Source organism: Heptranchias perlo, chromosome 4, assembly GCF_035084215.1.
Source record: "Heptranchias perlo isolate sHepPer1 chromosome 4, sHepPer1.hap1, whole genome shotgun sequence".
NCBI lineage: Eukaryota > Metazoa > Chordata > Chondrichthyes > Hexanchiformes > Hexanchidae > Heptranchias > Heptranchias perlo.
The window spans coordinates 94,045,750-94,067,199 of NC_090328.1; the positions used below are offsets into that span (position 1 = coordinate 94,045,750).

The 21,450-nt window shown below is 42.2% G+C and overlaps 1 protein-coding gene across 1 annotated transcript in view; it reads left to right on the forward strand.

Moving 5' to 3' along the window:
• Positions 1-21,450, forward strand: part of slc24a2 (solute carrier family 24 member 2) — a 271,927-nt gene that overhangs the window by 185,499 nt on the left and 64,978 nt on the right. The window contains exons 3-4 of the mRNA XM_067982239.1: positions 2,069-2,177; positions 9,699-9,749. Of these exons, the coding sequence (XP_067838340.1) occupies positions 2,069-2,177; positions 9,699-9,749 (160 nt within the window). The remainder of the gene's footprint in view (positions 1-2,068; positions 2,178-9,698; positions 9,750-21,450) is intronic.

Here is a 21,450-nt window from a genome sequence, read left to right on the forward strand (position 1 = left end):
GAATTCCAGAGGTGAGGTGAGAGTGACTGCCCTTAACATCAAGGCAACGTTTGACCGAGTGTGGCACCAAGGAGCCCTAGTAAAATTGAAGTCCGTGGGAATCGGGGGGGGGGGGGGGGGGGGGAGAAACTCTCCAGTGGCTGGAGTCGTACCTAGCACAGAGGAAGATGGTAGTGGTTGTTGGAGGCCAATCATCTCAGCCCCAGGACATTGTTGCAGGAGTTCCTCAAGGCAGTATCCTGGGCCCAACCATCTTCAGCTGCTTCATCAATGACCTTCCCTCCATCATAAGGTCAGAAATGGGGATGTTCGCTGATGATTGCACAGTGTTCAGTTCCATTCGCAACCCCTCAAATAATGAAGCAGTACGTGCCCGCATGTAGCAAGACCTGGACAACATCTAGGCTTGGGCTTGGGCAAGTAACATTTGCACCAGACAAGTGCCAGGCAATGACCATCTCCAACAAGAGAGTCTAACCACCTCCCCTTGACATTCAACGGCATTACCATCGCCGAATCCCCCACCATTGACCAAAAACTTAACCGGACTAGCCACATAAATACTGTGACTACAAGAGCCGGTCAGAGGCTGGGTATTCTGTGGCGAATGACTCACCTCCTGACTCCCCAAAGCCTTTCCACCATCTACAAGGCACAAGTCAGGAGTATGGTGGAATACTCTCCACTTGCCTGGATGAGTGCAGCTCCAACAACACTCTAGAAGCTCAACACCATCCAGGACAAAGCAGTCCGTTTGATTGGCACCCCATCCACCACCCTAAACATTCACTCCCTTCACCACCGGCACACAGTGGCTGCAGTGTGTACCATCTACAGGATGCACTGCAGCAACTCGCCAAGGTTTCTTCGACAGCACCTCCCAAACCCGCGACCTCTACCACTTAGAACGACAAGGGCAGCAGGCACATGGGAACAACACCACCTGCACATTCCCCTCCAAGTCACACACCATCCCGACTTGTATCGCCGTTCCTTCATCGTCACTGGGTCAAAATCCTGGAACTCCCTTCCTAACAGCACTGTGGGAGAACCTTCACCACACGACTGCAGTGGTTCAAGAAGGCGGCTCACCAGCACCTTCCCAAGGGCAATTAGGGATGGGCAATAAATGCCGGCCTTGCCAGTGATGTCCACATCCCATGAACAAATAAAACAAAATCGTCCATTCCATGTGTTGATCACTCTGTGTGAAGAAGAACGTCATGATATCAGTCGTAAAATTACTATTTTACTGGTTTGAACCCATGTCCCCTTGTTCTACTTCCACAGTTTAATTTAATGTAGTATTCCAGATTATCCACATTGTTTCCTATCTTGCATACCTCTATAAGATCACTCTGAGACACCTCCTTTCCAGGTTTCTGCAGTCATTCCTTATAACTCAGATCCCAACTGGTCTATGCCAGCGTTGATGTTCCACACAAGCCTCCTCCCTTCATCCTTCATCTACCCCTATCAGCATACCCTTCTATTCCTTTCTTCTTCATGTGCCTATCTAGCTTCCCCTTAAATGCATTTATACTATTTGCCTCAACTACTCCCTGTGGTAGCGTGTTCCACATTTTTACCACTCTTTGGGTAAAGAAGTTTCTCCTGAATTCCTTATTGGCTTTATTAGCGGGATTATATTTATGACCTCTAGTTTTGGATTTGACTGTTTTGGCTTTAATTGCTACTCTGCATTGGTTGGCCATGTTGAGCATTAAGTCTACAAAGACTCCTAGATCACTTTCAATCTATAATAGTTGCTGGTTGATTTTATTCATTTTCAGAATTAAATTCGTATGCAAAATGAAACATTACCTGGATTGGGATTACAGCATAGAGCTAAAGAAGTGGAAATAAAAAAGAGACTGGGGGGGGGGGGGGGGTGAATAAATCCAGAAGTAATGGAAAGAAATCGATGAATGATCCATAACTAAATAGATATTAAATAGATTTTTATTTTCTTAGTTTTTATCATTTTTCATGTACTCTGCAGTGATGCTTTTCAAAATACAGAAGAACGAAAAGAATGTAGTGCTTATTTATCTTTGTAATTTTGCAGCCCAAGCCACGTCTCCAGCGGGGTGGGAGCTCAGCTTCCCTGCACAACAGCCTCATGAGGAACAGCATCTTTCAGCTAATGATCAACACTCTGGATCCACTCGCTGAAGGTAACCTACTACACTCGGATGTGAAACTTTAAACATAAGGAATTGTTTATAGTCCAGTCAGGAATTTTTACAAACAGGTTTGCCTAAATTGACTGAACTACACGGTTTAGGCAGTAGGCACTCAATCTTTAGTCTATTATATCATACCATGAAGTGGTACTTGCTACTAAAACAAAGCATAAATTTGCACCTGCTGTGGAGTAAATACTGCTAGACACCCCAACCGCCGTCCCCCCCCCCCCCCCCGAAAAAACATTGTTCTTGGAAGAAAGTTGCTCCAGATTGCCTGAGCATTGAATTACAGTCTTCCGAGTCCACTAGAGTATAAATTCATCCTGGGCAGTAGCGCAAAATGGCGATAGCGAATCGGCAGGGCGTTTTGCAATCCGTCCAATTGAAGTCATTGGAAAAGAAAACCAGAGAGAATGCAAACCGGGCGGCCAATTCTCTACCGCCTGTTTTGTGCTACTGTCCAGGATGGATTTATACCCCACTGTTAGTCGGCATAATGCAAAAGCAGAGCATAGCTGCAAATGTAAGATCGAGTTTAAAACTTTTTCTCCAAATCCTTCAACTGCAGTCTTCAGCTCGTACAAGTTTAGCCTTTTTTGGAATATAGACATGCTATGTTCTTCATCATTTTTCTTTGTAGTATTAAATACAGAAATGAGCAATAGATTCAGATTAGATGGTAAGAGAAGGGGCATTTATTGACTGCCTGTGTCTTTTGTAATATCTTGTACAGATATCTGTAGTTGTGGTCTTCTAAAGGACTGGAATATTAGAGTATTTCCACAAATGTTATAACTTTTATTCAGACAGGTGCAACATTGGTGATAATTATTGTGCATTTTATTCTCCAGGAAAAAGTTGATGTTGATGGGAAAAAATATATTTTTTCTTTATTTGCACCCAGTGTTAGGCACTCCTTGGTCAGATATAGCCTGTGTGACATACAATGACCAATTGTCGTTGTATTAGCCCAAAGATACACGTTAATCACAGAACTGTACCATTGCAGCATTTATATTTCCTACACCAGGTGCCTTCATGGGATTTTTAAATGAAATTGCCCAGTTAGTGCCAAATTGTGAGTAATTTTGTGCCTTTTGCTTGAGCCCATCTGGAAATGAATTCCACTGGATGAATTCATTTCACTTAGACCTTTTAGCAGGCATTGAGGAACAGGGACTTTCACCCCATCACATTAGGCTGAACCAGGTTTCAGTGGTTAGAGGTTTTAACTAACTGTACTAACTAACTAACTCAGTTTAACTAACTAGCACTGTTTCCTAAGAGTGCTTAATTGAGGTTGGAAAAGGCTGCATGTTAAAAGTAACGTAGGAGGTGACTTAGATTGGAATGCAAATGTACCCAATCCATTGATTTCAATGGAAAGTAAGGTCGGGGGTGGGTGTAAAATGAGCAGCCGACCCGAACCCATACCCACCCAGAATGTGAATTCTAGCAAAACTGTCTGTCACACGCCATATTGAATGTGTGTCTAAAATGCCATCATCCTTCAAGGAACTGTAATACATACATGTATTCTGTACTGGCAAAGGACTTGGGAAAATTGATTTTTGAACATGCCCCCTGTAAACATTATTAAAAAAAAACATTTCTGAATAAATGAAGTGCAAGATGATATTTATGAACAAATAGATTAAGACACTTCTGAATTATGGGCACAAAAATAAGAGATCCTGATTTCCCTATCCTAGTGTTTGCAGGAATGGAGTGTTCATTGATACACTGAATTAAGACAAAATCTCATGTTTTCATTTGCTGCTTTTATGAAAAATCAGCAAAACAATTCACTTCAAATGAAAACAAGCCAGCTAATCATGCAAAGCATATGCTAATGATACAAAGTACCAAAATATTTCCAAGTTGCAGAGAAGGGATATGCAAATAGAGCAATGCAATACAAGCAGCACTTAAGAGCTACTAAGGTGGGATTTCTCATACAAGAATGCCCGCCCTCTGCAAAAACAGAGGCTCCTAAGTGAAGCACTATGGGAAAGATTGCTGTAACCATGCAAAGAAAAACTTACTGCAAACAAGATGGCCATGAATGCTACAGAAGAAACATAAGTCCACAAAAAGACCTTCACACCTGCTTATGCCGTGACAGCTGAGCTGGTTTCTCCTGAATCTATCAACGGTGTGAATGAAATGGAGGCAGACATGCAGAACAAATAAGTTGGAAAATGGTAAGTACTAAGTTCTCATATTTTAGTCATTTGAAGTATGCCAACACACCCCATCCAAGCTATTTTATCTTAATAAATTATTAATCACTAGACACTTGTAATGTAACCATGCAGCTAGTTAAGTATGTCATTTTAACAATTAAATATACACCATAGCAAGTCGACTCTAGTCATTTATTGGCAAAAATCACGTATACTGTAACTTCTATTGATTGTTTTGTTATTCACCAGCCCAATCTGAGGCCTAAAGTTTTAACTCTGTTTATCCTTTCCATGCAGATTGAGCTGTCCATCAAGCACAAGGCATCTGTTTCTCCACTGGCAAGCTAGAGACATCACTGGGAAGACAGGTCTCAGCCTGATCAGGATATCTAGGGTCTCTAATAATTAGGATCAGTGAGTTATCAGAAATGGGCACTTTCACTGACTTTTATTTTTTGCAAAACTGTAGTACTTGGGTAGCAAATCCTGCTACGCATAGTGAGTAGGAATTCAGAGTGTTGTACTGTACCAAATCACTTGCCCTACCAATAATTGGGCAGTCTTATTATTCCTCCAATTGATCAACCCAAAGGGGAATGTCAAGAATTCCAAGCCTGGCGGTCTTCCAAAAAGCCAATTATCCCAGATGAAAAGCAGCTCGGAAGAAAAAATAAAGTCCTCCTTCACAATATCTTTAAGTAGGGATCCAGCCTTTCCCATAAGTTTCCAAAACATAAGAGTTTGCTCATGTGCTCATTAATTTTGGTGACCTGAGTGCCATGATCAAGTTTGTAATAATTAAAGGTCACCTAAACTTAGAATAAACCAGGTTGAGGCCTCCATACACCATCTCCAACACAACTATTTTGATCAACCAGACAAATTTTAGAGGAAGCAATTTTTTCAGATCCTAGCAGCCTACACATCTCACCTCCCTCAGCTGTGTATCCTTGCAAGACTCTAGTGAGATAAAAGTCAGTTCTGCACTGTGGACAGTTGAGCACACAGCTGAGATACTTGACCAGGAATTTCCTCGAAGCTGCTCCACTTCACCGGCATAACTTCGCCAGAAGTGTGGCAGAAACTCAATTTACACCCGTAAGCGAGGTTTCCGCTGCACTTCTGGCGAGTTATGGCAGCGGAGCGGGAGCAGCTCTGAGGAAATACTCGGCCAGAGGTTCAGAGGGAGCCATTTGTTTCAACATCTAGAATCAAAGCCAGCTCAATCGCATTCAGCAAAACTTACTTTTGATTACAACAGCCAGAGGCGAGAGCTGCCCAGCATATATTACAAATAAAATTATTTGCACCTCCCACAAGAATAAAATCATGTCAGGAGCTGGGGGCATTATAATGTTGCATTTTTATAGATGTTTTTGGGCTTGAGATAAATGGTCATTGGTGTTTTTTGTACCCCTAAGCATCATCAACAACAACTTGCATTTCTACAGCACCTTTAATGTTGTAAAACATCCCAAGGCTCTTCACAGGAGTGTTATCAAACAAAATTTGACACCGAGCCACATAAGGAGCTATTAGGACCGGTGAACAAAAGCTTAGTCAAAGAGGTGGGTTTTAAGGAGCGTCTTAAAGGAGGAGAGGGGGTAGAGAGGCGGAGAGGTTTAGGGAGGGAATTCCAGAGCTTAGGGCCTAGGCTGCTCAAGGCACATTGTTACATTAAATCAATTACAGTTAGCCCAATGCTTACCCTTACAACAGAGTATAGACCGTCTCAAATAATCAGAAGAAGCATCCTCACTATCCCATAGAGACAGTGAAAAATGTTAGTTCTGTGAAAAGGAACAAATTTGAGAGAAAGCGCTATTTGTAAACGGAGTTGTAAATATAACATTGGAGTAAAGTTGTGAATGAGGCCCATAATGTGCAAGAGATTAATTGATCCAGGATAATTATTAAGGTAGATCAGTGCTTACAGTCAAGTGCTGTTGAACTAACTTAGCCCCGAGTTATCTGGCTCTCTTAGGTGCTTGGGCTCCATCTGCACCGAAGTTAAGCTTTCTGTAAGTAATTAACCAATCCACGGGAAATTCTATTATAATTATTTAATGAATGTCTGTTATGTACAACACATTATGCCACAAAGATGTGACAAATTTTCTGAGTGTTATGGTGCAGGCATTCTAAGCTATGCCAAGTAGCCTCCCAATAATAATCTTAGTGTGTCAATTTATGTTTTTTTTCTAACTTCAGATGTCTGAGGATTAAAAACAAGAGCCAAAAGACGCTAGAACCCACTTAAGGCAAACAAAATAAACTTTTGCATTACATACTGGCAATAGGAAATTACTAATTCAACCACATTGGTTGATTGACCAATAGCACTAGTGTAATGCGTGGCACAAGTCATTCAGTAATTTAGAACATAAGACATAGGAGCAGGAGTAGGCCATATGGCCCCTTGAGCCTGCTCCGCCATTCAGTAAGATCATAGCTGATTTTCCTACCTCAACTCCACTTTCCCACCCTATCCCCATATCCCTTGATTCCCTTAGTGTCCAAAAATTTATCGATCTCAGTCTTGAATATACTCAATGACTGAGCATCCACAGCCCACTGGGGTAGAGAACTCCAAAGATTCCCAACCCTTTGAGTGAAGAAATTTTTCCTCATCTCGACCCTAAATGGCCAACCCCTTATCTTGAGACTATGACCCCTAGTTCTAGACTCTCCAGCCAGGGGAATGCAAGGCACTGCAAATTCAGTGTTGTTGCTTTTTCATATGACAGTTATTAATGTAAGTACTATCTATGTAATAAAATGGAACAAAAATAGATACATATTTGATAGAAGCATAATGTCTGATCCAGATATTGAATTCAATATTTTAAATCATGAAGAATAGAAAGGTCCCGGATTCGATCCCTGGTTTGTGCTGAATTATCCGATCTTAACATAGGAACAGGATTAGGCCAGTCAGCCCCTTGACCCTGTTCTGCCATTCATGGCTGATCTTTACCACAACTCCATTTACCTGCCTTTGTTCCATATCCCTTGATACCTTCACCAGGGGCTGTAAAAGCAACACTGTAATTTACTTCATCGTACCTGGGCTACGGAATGGAAACTCTATTCTACCAAATAGCTTGGATTTCATTTATTCCAAATGCTTTAAATGGAGAGCTTTCATCAACATCAATACTGACAGGCTTTGCAGAGGCAAAAATGTTCCCAGCTCAGAAGAGGTAAGGGTGCTCTGAGCATAAACGGAAATATTTCAAACATCATTGTCCAGGGTCAGGGTAACAGGGGCGCCAGAAGAAGGCTTTTGCAAGGGATGTCTGGGCCAACACTACCTCACAATAACAGCATGCACTTAGATTAGACATCAAACACTGGAGGGCAAAGTAGGGATACCCACTGAGGTTTGCAGACTAATAAGGATGGATCATCACTAACGTACGAAGGATGAAATTCATCAATCCGATACACCCTTCACTCCAAGAGTACTCAATGAATAGTGATCCCTCTCCCTCAAGCAGTATATTTTAACTGAGGTAAATGTTTGTTACACCACGAAGTGTTATTTAACACTACCCATCAAGTGCTAAAGGACAAACTGTACCTTGTAGTTCTCACATTTATTTCTACGTAGCCATCACGGCAGTCCATAGGTCATTAATCAGCTTCTAAATGGTAGGCATTTGTCACCAGTATGTGGTGCTAAACACCTGGACTTTTTGTCACACTCAAGGTTTTCATCAGCATTGGAATCCTTCTTGTGTCTTATTTAAATGCTTATTTGAATGATTGCTTAGCAATGTAACTCTCTCACAATCTTGCAGAAAGTAACTCGGGGAAGTTATTCCATTTTTCTTCCTTGCCCCATACAAGTTAGAAGTAAAATATGGATTCTAAATATATGGATGTACAGATGTTTCATTGCTATGTAGCAAGATCTAAGATTTTTCCAGATGATCTGGTTTAACTGTTTTATGTTCTATAGAAACAAAACATGGGGGAACGGTTACAAAATAAAGATGTCAAACCCATTAGTGGAATTGACTCACTGTCATCAGCTAACAATGAACAATCTCCTTGGTAAAATGAAACATCATTTAATGAAAGCTGCAGCTTCGTTGTGGAGTAATTTTAAGCACATTGTCCTAACATGTAATGCACCACCAGTGTGATTTTTGAACTTTCACAAATGATATTTCTTTAAACTCAAGAATGCAGTTTGGTAAAATAGTTTGTGCTCACATGCTGGAGTGGGGCTTAAACCCACAACCATCCAACTCAGTCAAGAATGCTACCAGCCAAACCAAGCTGATATCACAGATCTGGATTAAGGAAGGAATTCTTCTGTCTAAAGGAAATAGGGGTGGGTAGTTTTCTCCAAATGCATTTTTTTACAGGATAATGGCTCTAACACTTAGCAAAGAAAACAAATAGAGAAAGCTGCAGTAATGAACAATTTTATAAAAAATACTTCCGTTTTTATGTTTAATTGAAGAGATCTTTAAATAATATTTTTGAATGCAACAGCACTTACTTCTTTGTATTATCTGGTGTAGAAATAATCATTTTCCTCCTTGTTTTATTTGACATGATAAAAAATTTGCTGTCATTAATAAAAAAAAACTGGAGACCTGGGGTGTTTTATAGGATGTGGGAAAGAGGGAAGGTGCATGTACTGTTAAAGAATAACAGGCCTCCTAACAATTTCTTCTATGGCTGGCTTTTCATTATTACCCACTTACTGTTCAGGGAGCTCAATGTGATGTATGTATTCTGCTCCTCTGACTTTGGAAAGATTCTCTTTTCTTATATTTTATGGGGCTGTTAGTTTTATTAGTATATACAAAATCCTGTAAAGCAGAAAAATAATAAGCCTTAAAATATTTGAATTACTTAAAATCATTCTGTGCATTGAATAAAATAAAGTAAATCATAAACTTGATCATTGGAAGGTAGGCTCTGGGAAAATAGCAATTGAGCAGAAGACAAAATTCTGCATATTTTAGGAAATCATTAGGTAACAAAATATCATTTTGTACATACTATAAATGTTTATGAATGATGTACTTAGTAAAATTGTGTCCTTTTTACATGGTATAAATTACTTTCATTTAAGAAGGTGATGCTCATCTACTTTCTTAATTTGAATATTGATGAATCCGTTGCAGCAATATTCCAAATTTCATATTTTAGCATTCACCGCTGATCTTAAATCCTCTGACTGATGACATTTTTGAAGCACATCACGTGTGTGCCTTCTTAAATTACATTCTGCTGCTTCCTGATTTTTAATCTCTTTTTTTGCTTTTTGCTCATTTGTCTTTTTTTTACTGTGATGTTGTAGAACTTGGAACATATGGAAAACTAAAATGTTATGACTCAATGACTGAAGAAGGTAAGAACTTCAACATCTTTCTCTGTCACATTATCTGTAAAGTCATGAACATACACATTCTTTATTACAATAAAAATTCATTTTAACAATGTACGTGTCTCATTGTTTCTTTTAACATTTTTCCCTGATCTTCACTACATCTTTATGTATATGTTGTTTTGTTTGTTTCTGTGCTATTGAGCTGTGTACTGATGTGGCAAATATGAAATGTGGTGATGTTTGAAATATTTTAATGTAACATGGGACTGTTTTTCTTGTTTAAAAGTGTTTCAGTCACTTCCTATGCCTCCCTTCTTGTTTTCAATTGAACATCATTTCTTAATAAAAGTAACCTCCGCCTTCTTAGCTCTGTGGTTAGGTAATTTTACAATTTTGTGTTTGCGTGTGTGTGTGTGTGTGTGTGTGTGTGTGTGTGTTTATCAGGTTGACCAGTAAAATGGGTCTTCCTCATCTGTAACCAAAACAGCTGGCTTGTAAACTGTAGGTGACTCACTCAGGGTTTTAATGCTGTTGAATTGCATTTGCCTCTCAATTGACTGGCTAGTTCAGGTTCCAATATGGTGTGATCATTGAAGTGAATCAAATGCAAAGAGATCTACCACATCCTCGTTTTGGTTATTGCATTCACCTTTAGAATATGGGTATGAATTCAGTCCAGAACAAGGTCTCCTATATCTGCTGGCTGTCAGGATCCTACTTAAAGTGAGATTGTGACATCTCAATCCATCTCTTAGCGAGTGCAAATCTACACTACATAATTGCTCATAATTCTGTGCCAGCTGCCATTAAATTAGCAGCCTTACTCAAATAGGTCATAAGGTTTGGGAAACAAAAACGTTCCACGTAGTGAGGGGTGCTCCACTGAGGTTGAAGTTAAAGAGCATTAGTGGGGAGCCATAGCCTGAATCTAACATATCTATGCCTCACCTAGAAGTACTTGATGCTGACCTTAGGTGTGTAAAATAAAAGTGTCCGTTATCCAAAATTAGCAACCGTATTTTGATCTCAAAATTCGTTACATTAAGCAAAATGCTTCAGTTGTTTAACATCCTAGATAGTTTCTTTTGACTGGAATAAGATCAACTGTAATAAACAAGTTTAATCTGACAATTTTTTGGAATACATTTGACTAACAGATTAATTTGCCATTTTCAGGATTGGGAAGGGTCGGATGCATTTCTGTACAAATATATTGCTTAGAGTTTCTATTTTTTTTATCATTCCACTATACCTTCCTCCACAGTCTCCTCTTTAACTGGGAAGATGGGAATGAGCACTGGACTATTTGTTTGTTTATTCTGCCTATCCAGGACACTATTATATTGAAACTTCCTACATTGTGCCTCAGTCAGAAATGTGCAAAGGTTAGCAAGTGTCATGTATGTATTCGCGTGCATAGGCATCCCTGAGATTTGATGGTAATTCTTGTGTTTCAGAACTTCCTTCATCATCATCTCGTCCTTGCAACACCTTTCCACACCAATCCATTAACTTTTCTAAACCTAGGAGAGCACATAAGCAACCTCTCATATTGTGAGCCAACAATTCCTCATGAGCCTGCCTATAAATTGGTATCTTTGAGCTGGGTGTCATAGTGGAATTGCTTGGCTGGAAATTATCCATCCTCATCCTACTTGGTAAAGGAAGGTTGGGATTTCAGGACCTGCCCAGATTCATGAGTTATAATTAGGATGGGAGTTGTATATTTAATTTTACATTTCCCCCTGATTTTTGGATCACTGTGAAACAGTTGACTACTCTGAATCTGTAACCCTGGAGAAAGGAAGTGATGGTGTGTAATAATTGTCCCTCCAGACTGTTCCTCAATGGACTTTATAAGAATTTCCCAAAGTTTAAAAAAAATGTAAGAGGAGAAAGTGATGCCACACCTGATTTCTGGGCAAAAAATAGGAGTCGAGTGGTGGGTGGGTGGGACACCAATTTCTGGATGTGACCTCCCGTGCCCAATTTCCCCCCCACCTGAAGTGTGCCAGCTGCCAAACTGGAAGCCGGTGACTTCTCAGTGCCTAGTATGCCCGCCTAATGCCTTTTTTAGACCCAATGCCAATTTCAGCGAAACCACTCACTTTTTCTAGGTCTACAACAGCCTAACAAGCGGTGCTTAAAGGGACCGCTGGAGACTGCTGAACAACAAGTAAGTTTTAATTTTCCTCCTGATACTGCGGGGCCACTGCTATCCCATGCTCTTTCTCCGCCCCGCCGCAGCAATTTTCCAGGGCTCCAACTGCAAGATGCATCGAGACGCCCAATTGGCATCCACAGCTCACTGGTATTATGTACATGAGGCCCGAGGTCCAATTTCTAGTGAGACTCGGTCTTTCATCTTGAGGTTTGCATTGCAGGAGCATCGTCCACTTTGCGCCATTTTTCAGCGCGAGACTAATTTCTCAGCCATAGTCACCATCATAGATGACTAAATTTACTTCAGTATTTAGGTGTCTGCTGGAATATAAAAAAACATTTATATTGGTGTGCTGCTGTGAAACCACCCGAGACGAAGATTTCGATTGACTTGCAAGCAGCTTTGCAAGTGGAAATATTTTCAGTGTCCCTTCCCATATGCTGTATGATACTTTGTTTGTACAGCAGATATTTTGAAAATTTTCATTAGTTATAATGGAGTCTATTACAAGGATAGAGGGTCCTTTTATATAATCCAGTTGGACGGATTGCGCACCCGCATGACTTGCTGTCAGCTGGAGCATCTAGATTCAAAGGGCCATTGCTCCAATGGATTTTGCTGGATCAAAGAGCAAGAAGACCCAATGGAGCAGCACAGGGGCAAGGCTGCTCCAAGATTCAGCGATGCCTCACTTCAGCTGCTACTGGCCAGGGTGAGGAGGAGGAGGGAACTATTTTACCCAGCCGTTAGGAGGCAGGCCCTGCCTCTGCCAGCAAGAAGGCCTGGCTTAAGGTGGCAGAGGAGGTCACCAGCAGGAGCAACATCTCTCGCACCTGGGTCCAGTGCAGGAAGCGTTTCAATGACCTAATTAGGTCAGCAAAAGTGACTATACTTACTGATTCTCCTGTATTCTGTGGTGCACATCAACCCCACCCCCTTCCCCACCCCCCCCAACTCATTCTGCACTGCCAAGACTACTCCATCACATCACTCCTCACACCCACTTAAGGCTCATTCTCAACTTACCTTCACTTCCTGAGCACTTCCTCACCTCCCCATTGGTGACCCCACCACTACCACTCACCCAAATCCTGATCCAAGGTGATCTCTCTGTCTCACTCTCACCCTCTGATGCATCTCTTTCACGGTCAGCCTCACCCAAAGCAATGGATTCATCGGTTGGCCACTTCACCATCACTCACTCTCACACCTCTTCTTTCTCCCCTTCTAGGAGAAGAGAGCGCAAAATGCATGCGAGAGGGTGAGGACTGGAGGGGGGGCCACAACAAATAGTGGTCCTCATAGATGCAGAGGAGGAGGCCCTGCAGATCAGCCACACTCTCGAGTGTCTGTCCGCTGAGGACGCCAAGACTGGCACTCCACAAACGTCCGGTGACACAACTTTAACATTCATCACACACAACATGAATTGATGTTAAGAATGATTGGCATGTTGAACACCTCAGTATGCTCATTGCAACATGACACATCTGTGATGATGCTTAATATTGCCTTCTGTTCTCTTACAGGCCATTCAACGATCGCAGTGATGGGAGAGGGCGATTCCTCAGAGGAGCTCTCTGCCACTGAGGGCGCACTGTCACATCTTAGTGAGCCATCCACCAGCGCAGATACTTACACCTCGGTGGGTCCTAGTAGTCAGTCAGTTAGTTGGGTTGGCACCTGGTGAGTCACCACACACAAGTGAAAACAAGCAGACACTGGTGGCAGGGGCAGCTGTGGAGAGTCCACGTTGATGGAGCAATCCTCTCCAGGCTCTGCTCAGCTGGGCGCAGATGCTGAACCCTGGGGGCCATCCTTTTCAAAGGAGAATGATCGAGGGACTGCAGCACATTTGCGAGGTACTGGAACAGGTGCCATGCACACTCTCCACAATAGCGGAGAGGATGGAGGTGTCCCAACTCCTGCATTCATGGAATGGTGGCACAGGTACGGGAGGGAATCTCTGAGCTAGTGTCACAGGGACGTGAGCAACTGTCTGACATACTGTCAAACGTAACTGTGGAAATGTCTGAGATGGTGTCGCAGGTAAGTGCGGGAATGTCTCTGATGGAAAGAAGGCTAGCCTCCATTGAGCTTCAAGCACGGCTCACAAATGAGTCCATTCAGGCCCTGACAAAGGCCATCCGGACTCACGGTGAACAACATTCTGCCGCCTTAAAGAGGCAGACAGAAACTTTACAACTGGGCTTACAAGGCATCACACATGTGCTCCAAACTGTTCTCCAGCAGGGTGGTAGGAGTGATGTGGGCCTGGTCCAGGAGAGGGATGATGGCGAAAGGGGACATGGAAGTGGTGACGCCATTCAAAGCGCTCCCATATCTCACCCGTTGCCCCCCTCTCAACCATTACCCACAATGCTGCCTCCTCTCCAGGTGGCCGAGTCAGCCTCTGCACAGGTGCAGGTGGAGCAGTCTTTGGCAGGGACTTCACAGGCTCCAAAACCCAGAGGGCGTCGGCCGAAAGCATCTAAGCAGTCAGGGCATGGACATGAGCAACCTGCCACTACCTCTGCTACAGCCACAGGGGATGCACCACGTAGAAGTAGTAGGAAGAGAAAGGCTAAGGTTTTGTGATCACGAGGGGTATGCACAAGGGTGTCTGACAGACTGTCATGTTTTTTATTTATATTTGATTTTTGTTAAAGTCACATTAAGTGTTACCATTCTCGCCACTACAGCCACATCTTGCCCATTCTTGACTGGCTTTTGTGATAGCGCCCTTTCATGAACGGTAACACTTGATGCCACCCAGTGGGTCACTTTACAGTGTGTGTATGTGTAGCTGCAGGACTGTTTTATACAGTGGGGGGTGGAGATGACGGGGGGGACTGGTGTTGGTGCTGCTCTTTCCCAGTGGTGTGAGGACTGGACTCTTCTCACTTTCTGATCTTACAAGAACCGTTCACATATAGAATCAGAAGAAGTTTCGCAGAGCCTCGCAATACATCAACTTCCCCATGGACGACCCTCAGCCAGACGGAGAGGGCAGTGGATTTCGACTCTGTGGCTGGCTTCCCACAAATACAGGGTGCAATCAATTGCACGCTTATAGCAATCCGAGCACCTCCACATGAATCATATGAGTGACTCCCTGGCCTCGTGAGCAGCCAGGTGAGCCGCTGCTCTGCCCATGGGTTCGTTGTCCTCCTGCTCCTCCTCGATGTGGATGATGGCATGGGGCCTTCTCAACTGGTAAACCACTCTGTTGCACCATGTTGTGCAAGACATAACACACTAATATCATACAACCCACTCTCGCTGGTGCGTATTGAAGTGCTCCCCCAGAACAATCGAGGCACCAAAATCGCATCTTCAGCATCCCTATTGCATGTTCAATTCTAGACGTGGTGGTGATGTGACTGTCGTTGTATCGACGCTGTTGCTCGCTGATGGGGTCCCTCAGAGGTGTCATCAGCCACGTGTGCAGGGTGTATCCCTTGTCCCGGAGGAGCCAACTGTTAAGGCTGCTCGGTGTGTGAAAGAGGCCCAGGATGTTGGATTCCCTTAGAATGAATAAATCGTGGCAGCTGCCAGGGAATCTCGCATACACGTGAAGAAATTTCTTGTGGTCACAAACGAGCTGAGCATTGATGGAATGATAACCCTTTCTGTTGATGAAGAGTGGAGGCGCTCAGATTGCTCTCTGCGTGCAATCGATTGCACCCTGTTTACACGGGAAGCCAGCCAGAGTGGAATCCCACTGACCTCTCCATCTGGCTGAGGTCGTCCGTGAGTAAGTTGACGTGTTGAGAGGGCCTGCGAAACAAGCTGTTGGTGACCTGTCTTATGCACTTGTGGGCAGACGACTGAGAGACTCTGGCGATGTCACCGGTGGCACCCTGGAATGATCCGGAGGCGAAGAAGTTGAGGGCAGTGGTCACTTTTGCTGCGATGGGTGATGAGATGCCGCCAGACCCAGCTGGGAGCAGTTTGGTATGAAGGAGGCTGCAGATGTCTGTGACCACCTGGCGACTCACTCCATGTGCACTGCTCTTCAGAGAGATCCAGGAAGCTCAGCCTCGGTCTGAAGACCCTCTGACGACGGCAGTGCCTCCTGCGACATCGCTCCCTCTTTTGTTCCCCTCTCTGCTTTTGTGCAGGTGCCTGTGGTGGAGCATTGTGTTGTGGAGCTACAAGTGGCGGAAGTGCAAGACGTGCCTGGTGAGGAACATAGGAACAGGAGTAGGCCATTCAGCCCCTCATGCCTGCTCCGCCATTTGATAAGATCATGGCTGATCTGTGATCTAACTCCACATACCTGCCTTTGGCCCATATCCCTTAATACCTTTGGTTGCCAAAAAGCTAGCTATCTCAGATTTAAATTTAGCAATTGAGCTAGTATCAATTGCCGTTTGCGGAAGAGAGTTCCAAACTTCTACAAGTGAGGATGGTGATGTTCCTCGTCCTCGGATGTACTGGTGAATGCAGCCATCACGCCCCCCATCCCGATGGTGTCAGTTTGAGGGGGTCTGAAAAGTTGGTAAACCTGTGTAAACAGAACAATTCTGAGTGGAAACCAAGAATTCTCATTCTAAACACAAAGATCTCCCAGCCAAAAGTTTGTTTGAGAACTGAGTGCCCTGCTGCAATAACTTTTATCCCCATCTGTCAAACAGGCATTTAAATGTCCAAATGGCTGCCGGTTGAAACACGACTCCTTCACCATGGCGTTTTTCACACAGCACGGGAAACACGTTGAGGCAGCGTTGAAATCGTAGTTAATTGCATTTATGGATTTTTAAACTAGTTTAATTGCTGCTTTAAATATCGTTCCACCGGTTTTTATTGCCGGCGGGACTTCCGGGTTTGGGAACTGCGCACGTACCCAGATGACTCTGGGTTGTGTGCGTTCTTCAGCGTGTTGGAGCTGGGATTTCTGTCCCCTCCAAAAAAAACACTTTTCTTTGTCCCCCTGCTCCCTGCGTACCCGGACTTTGCTTTTAAAATTGAGCCCATTATATCTAATACCGTATGGAGACGGTATTTGCTGGTTGCTTAGGGATTTGTAGGAAAGGTACTTAGGGACAGTTAACCTGCAACAGTTAACGTTTTCCCTGTGCAAATATGAAATATATTTCAAAATTTATTCACTCCATTTACGGCGTAATGTAGTTCTCTAAATGCTGAACTGCCAATACAGAATTAATTGAATCAAAAATAATCGTTTCAGCTGAATAGTATTAAAGTTTATAATTTATTGGGCATAATTTAAAAAGAACATTTTGTGAAAGGTTTTGATTGTAACATTTAAACATATCTGTAGAGCAGCAATTGCTTGAAGGTATTTTTACAAGAGTTGGTCGTCCAATTACTATTTCAGAATGAAATCTGCATTTGGGTTTGTGCACTATCTCAAAGGCCATATGTGTGCTCTGTGGATAACCCTTATGAATCCTCTATACAATCTCCCACAGTTGTCTGGCGATGGAGATCTTCTTGTGGAGGCAGAGGACATGGCTGAGGTACTAAATGAGTACTTTGCATCTGTCTTCACTAAAGAAGAGGATGCTGCCAATGTCACAGTAAAGGAGGAAGTAGTAGAGAAATTAAATCGATAAAAATAAAGAGGAGGTACTAAAAAGGTTAGCAGCGCTCAAAGTGGAAAAGTCACCTGGTCCGGATGAGATGCATCCTAGGTTGCTGAGGGAAGTAAGGGTGGAAGTTGGGGAGGCTCTGGGCACGATCTTCCAATTCTCCCTAGATATGGGAGTGATGCCGGAAGACTGGAGGATTGCAAATGTTACACCCTGTTCAAAAAACGGGAGAAGGATAAACCCGGCAACTACAGGCCAGTCTGCCTAACATTGGTGCTGGGGAAACTTTTAGAGACATTAATCCGGAACAAAATTAGCTGGCACTTGGAAAAATATGGGTTAATAAATGAAAGCCAGCACGGATTTGTTAAAGGCAAATCGTGTTTGACTAACTTGATTGAGTTCTTTGATGAAAGGAACGGAGAGGGTTGATGAGGGTAGTGCAGTTGATGTGTAAATGTATTTTCAAAAGGCATTTGATAAAGTACCACACAATGGACTTGTTAGCAAAATTGAAGTCCATGGAATTAAAGGGGCAGTGACTGCATGGATACGAAATTGGCTAAGGGACAGAAAGCAGAGAGTAGTGGTGAACGGTTGTTTTTCAGACTGGAGGGAAGTGTGCAGTGGTGTCCCCCAGGGGTCAGTGTTGGGACCACTGCTTTTTTTGATATACATTAATGACCTGGACTTGGGCATAATTTCAAAGTTTGCAGATGACACGAAACTCAGTAATGTAGTAAACAGTGAGGAGGATCATAATAGACTTCAGGAGGATGTAGACAGACTGGTCAAATGGGCAGACACATGACAGATGAAATTTAATGCAGAGAAGTGTGAAGTGATACATTTTGGTCGGAAGAATGAGGAAAGGCAATATAAACTAAATGGTACAATTTAAAGTAGGTGCAGGAACAGAGACCCGGTAGTGTGCGTACACAAGTCTTTGAAGGTGGCAGGACAAGTTAAGAAGGAAGTTATGACACAAACAGGCCATTCAGCCAAACTGGTCTATGCCGCCGTTTATGCTCCACACGAACTGCCTCCCTCCCTACTTCATCTAACCCCATCAGCATACCCTTCTATTCCTTCTTCCCTCGTGCTTATCTAGTTTCCCTTTAAATGCATCTATGTTATTTGCCTCAACTACTCCTTGTGGTAGCGCATTCCACATTCTTACCACTCTTTTTGGGTAAAGAAGTTTCTCCTGAATTTCCTATTGGATTTATTAGCGACTATTTTATATTTATGATCTCTAGTTTTGGACTCCCCCCACAAGTGGAAACATTTTTCTATGTCTACCCTATCTAACCCTTTCATTATCTTAAAGACCTCAAACAGGCCACCCCTCAGCCTTCTCTTTCCTAGAGAGAAGAGCCCGAGCCTATTCAGCCTTCCCTGATAAGTATACCCTCTCAGTTTTGATATCATCCTTGTGAATCTTTTTTGCACCATCTCCAATGGATCTATATCCTTTCTATAATATGGAGACCTGAACTAAAAAGGCATATAGGATCCTGGGCTTTATTAATAGAGGGATGGCATACGAAAGCAAGGAAGTTATGCTAAACCTTCATAAAACACTGGTTAGGCCCCAGCTGGAGTATTGTCTAATTCTGGGCACCACACTTTAGGAAGAATGTCAAGGCCTTAGAAAGGGTGCAGAAGATGTTCACTAGAATGGAACCAGGGATGAGGGACTTCAGTTACGTGGAGAGATTAGAGAAGCTGGGCTGTTCTCCTTAGAGCAGAGAAGGTTGAGGGGAGATTTGATAGAGGTGTTCAAGATCACAAAGGGTTTTGGTAGAGTAAATAAGGAGAAACTGTTTCCAGTGGCAGAAGGATCGATAACCAAAGGACACAGATTTAAGGTAATTGGCAAAAGAACCAAAGGCGACATGAGGGAAAAAATTTTACACAGCAAATTGTTATGATCTGGAATGCACTGCCTGAAAGGGTGGTGGAAGTAGATTCAATAATAATTTTCAAAAGGGAATTGAATAAATACTTTTAAGGAGAAATACATTCAGTGCTATGGGGAAAGAGCAGGAGAGTGGGACTAATTGGATAGCTCTTTCAAAGAGCTGGCACCGGCACAATGGGCCGAATGGCCTCCTTCTGTGCTGTATCATTCTATGAAGTTTCTCCCCCTTTCTCCTGAAGAATTTCTGAAATTATTTCTCCTAATTACATACAATGTTTTTATTTGCCTGTAATGTTAGCTATGCTCTGGAGCTGTCACAAGTAGTTAGCTATGCTGTTTAGCTATTCACCCTGCTTCTTGGTCAAATATTCAGGCAGTTAGTATGCTGTTAATCATACACTATAATTGCTTGTGTTTATGGAGAAAATTCTTGTTACTTTTTTTTATCAAAGTTGCCTTAAGGTTAATTTGCCCTCCTATTTGCTCACAATTTATATTCAGGTCTCTGTTCTTGCCTCTGGATTTCAGTACTGACACACATACAGTTCACATTTTAATAGTCAAATCTCCAAAATGTTTCAATAGTGACATGGAAATACTTAAATAGTTGAGAATTTGATGATGACCTCATTACAGTCTGCTGTGAACTATGTAGAATTTTGCAAAGGAGGGTTTTATAAAGTGATCAGTGCATGAAATAGGAGGCTCTGACTAAAATTTGCATTGCAGCTTAAAGGGACAGTTTTTTGCTTGCATTTCTGGAATAGCTTGTTCCAAAAAACTTAGCTGCACAGCAACCATACTGGCTGCTAGAAACGTTTGTGTTGCAATGTATGCAGTAGTACAAATTATTACAGTGCTACTTTCACAGGGAATGCTACATTTTAAAATAAATGTATACATTTATTTATCTTCTTAGCACATCCATGGTTGATGACATGATGATTCTCCACATATATAAACCATATCATCACCAGGATGATGCACCTTTAATATAGTCCACATAATGCATGGTGCATATGAAATTTCACTGGAAACCACAAAGTTTTTTTTAAGCTGCTGTAGTGATGTGGATTATTTAGCATTGCTGTAGAACATTCCTCGTAGAAACACTGGAGTTTTCAAAAATTATTTTGAAGAAGTAATTTAAAACTCTATGCATGGCATAAATTATGTAAAATAACAAATATGAGGGAGTGTAATTAAAGCCCCAATCTAATTTTGGCATTCAAATGTTACTTATAAACTGCTCAAGCTTCACTCTTGTAGTTTACATTATTTGGTTCTCTTTGTTACAATGCAGCTTTGTTTTTTTCCAGTTTTCTCCCCTTCTCTGTCCTCTCCTAAAGGTGTTGAATCTTGCTTAGTTCCATGGGTGCCAGCAGACATCTGTTATCTTGCCCAAATGGCCTTTTATGCATGATTGATTGAGCCTAGACAGTGAATGTCAGCAGATAATGTAATGTTGCATATTGCACACACTTCCTATAAGTGTAACATTTACTTCCTGTCACACTTTGTTGATGACTCGAAATAAAACAGCAGCAAATCAGAATCGATGAGATAGGGAGTATAAGAATCAAACGTGTGGAAAGCAGCTAGGAAACTACCAATGCAAAACTATTGATTTATGAAAACTGTGAATCTTGAATGAAAAGTCAGAGAACCTAGGAATAAAAGTAAGGAGAAGGCAAACCAATCAATTTGCTCAAGTAAAAAATGTAACTACTTTTGTCCATTATTTTTCCTATGTAACTGACATTTCTAATGTCCAATAAAAATTATATAAATCCCAATACCATTGAACTCACCCATAGATTTGTCTTTTATGATTTTTAATACCTTAATTAATGTTTTTACTTCAAGGCTGTAGCCATTGTCAAATGCACGGGTTAGCAGTTGATATTTTTACCCACGGCTGTCGCTCTGTGCCTGCAGTTCCCTAGATGCTGCAGTCTTGAATGTGTGCAGAGTGTATAATTTCTCAGAAAGCATCAGGATGTTTCTCTCAGTGTACAACTTGTAGACACTCTTCCCTCATGCTGTAACAGAATTTGAGTTAATTTCTTTTACCAA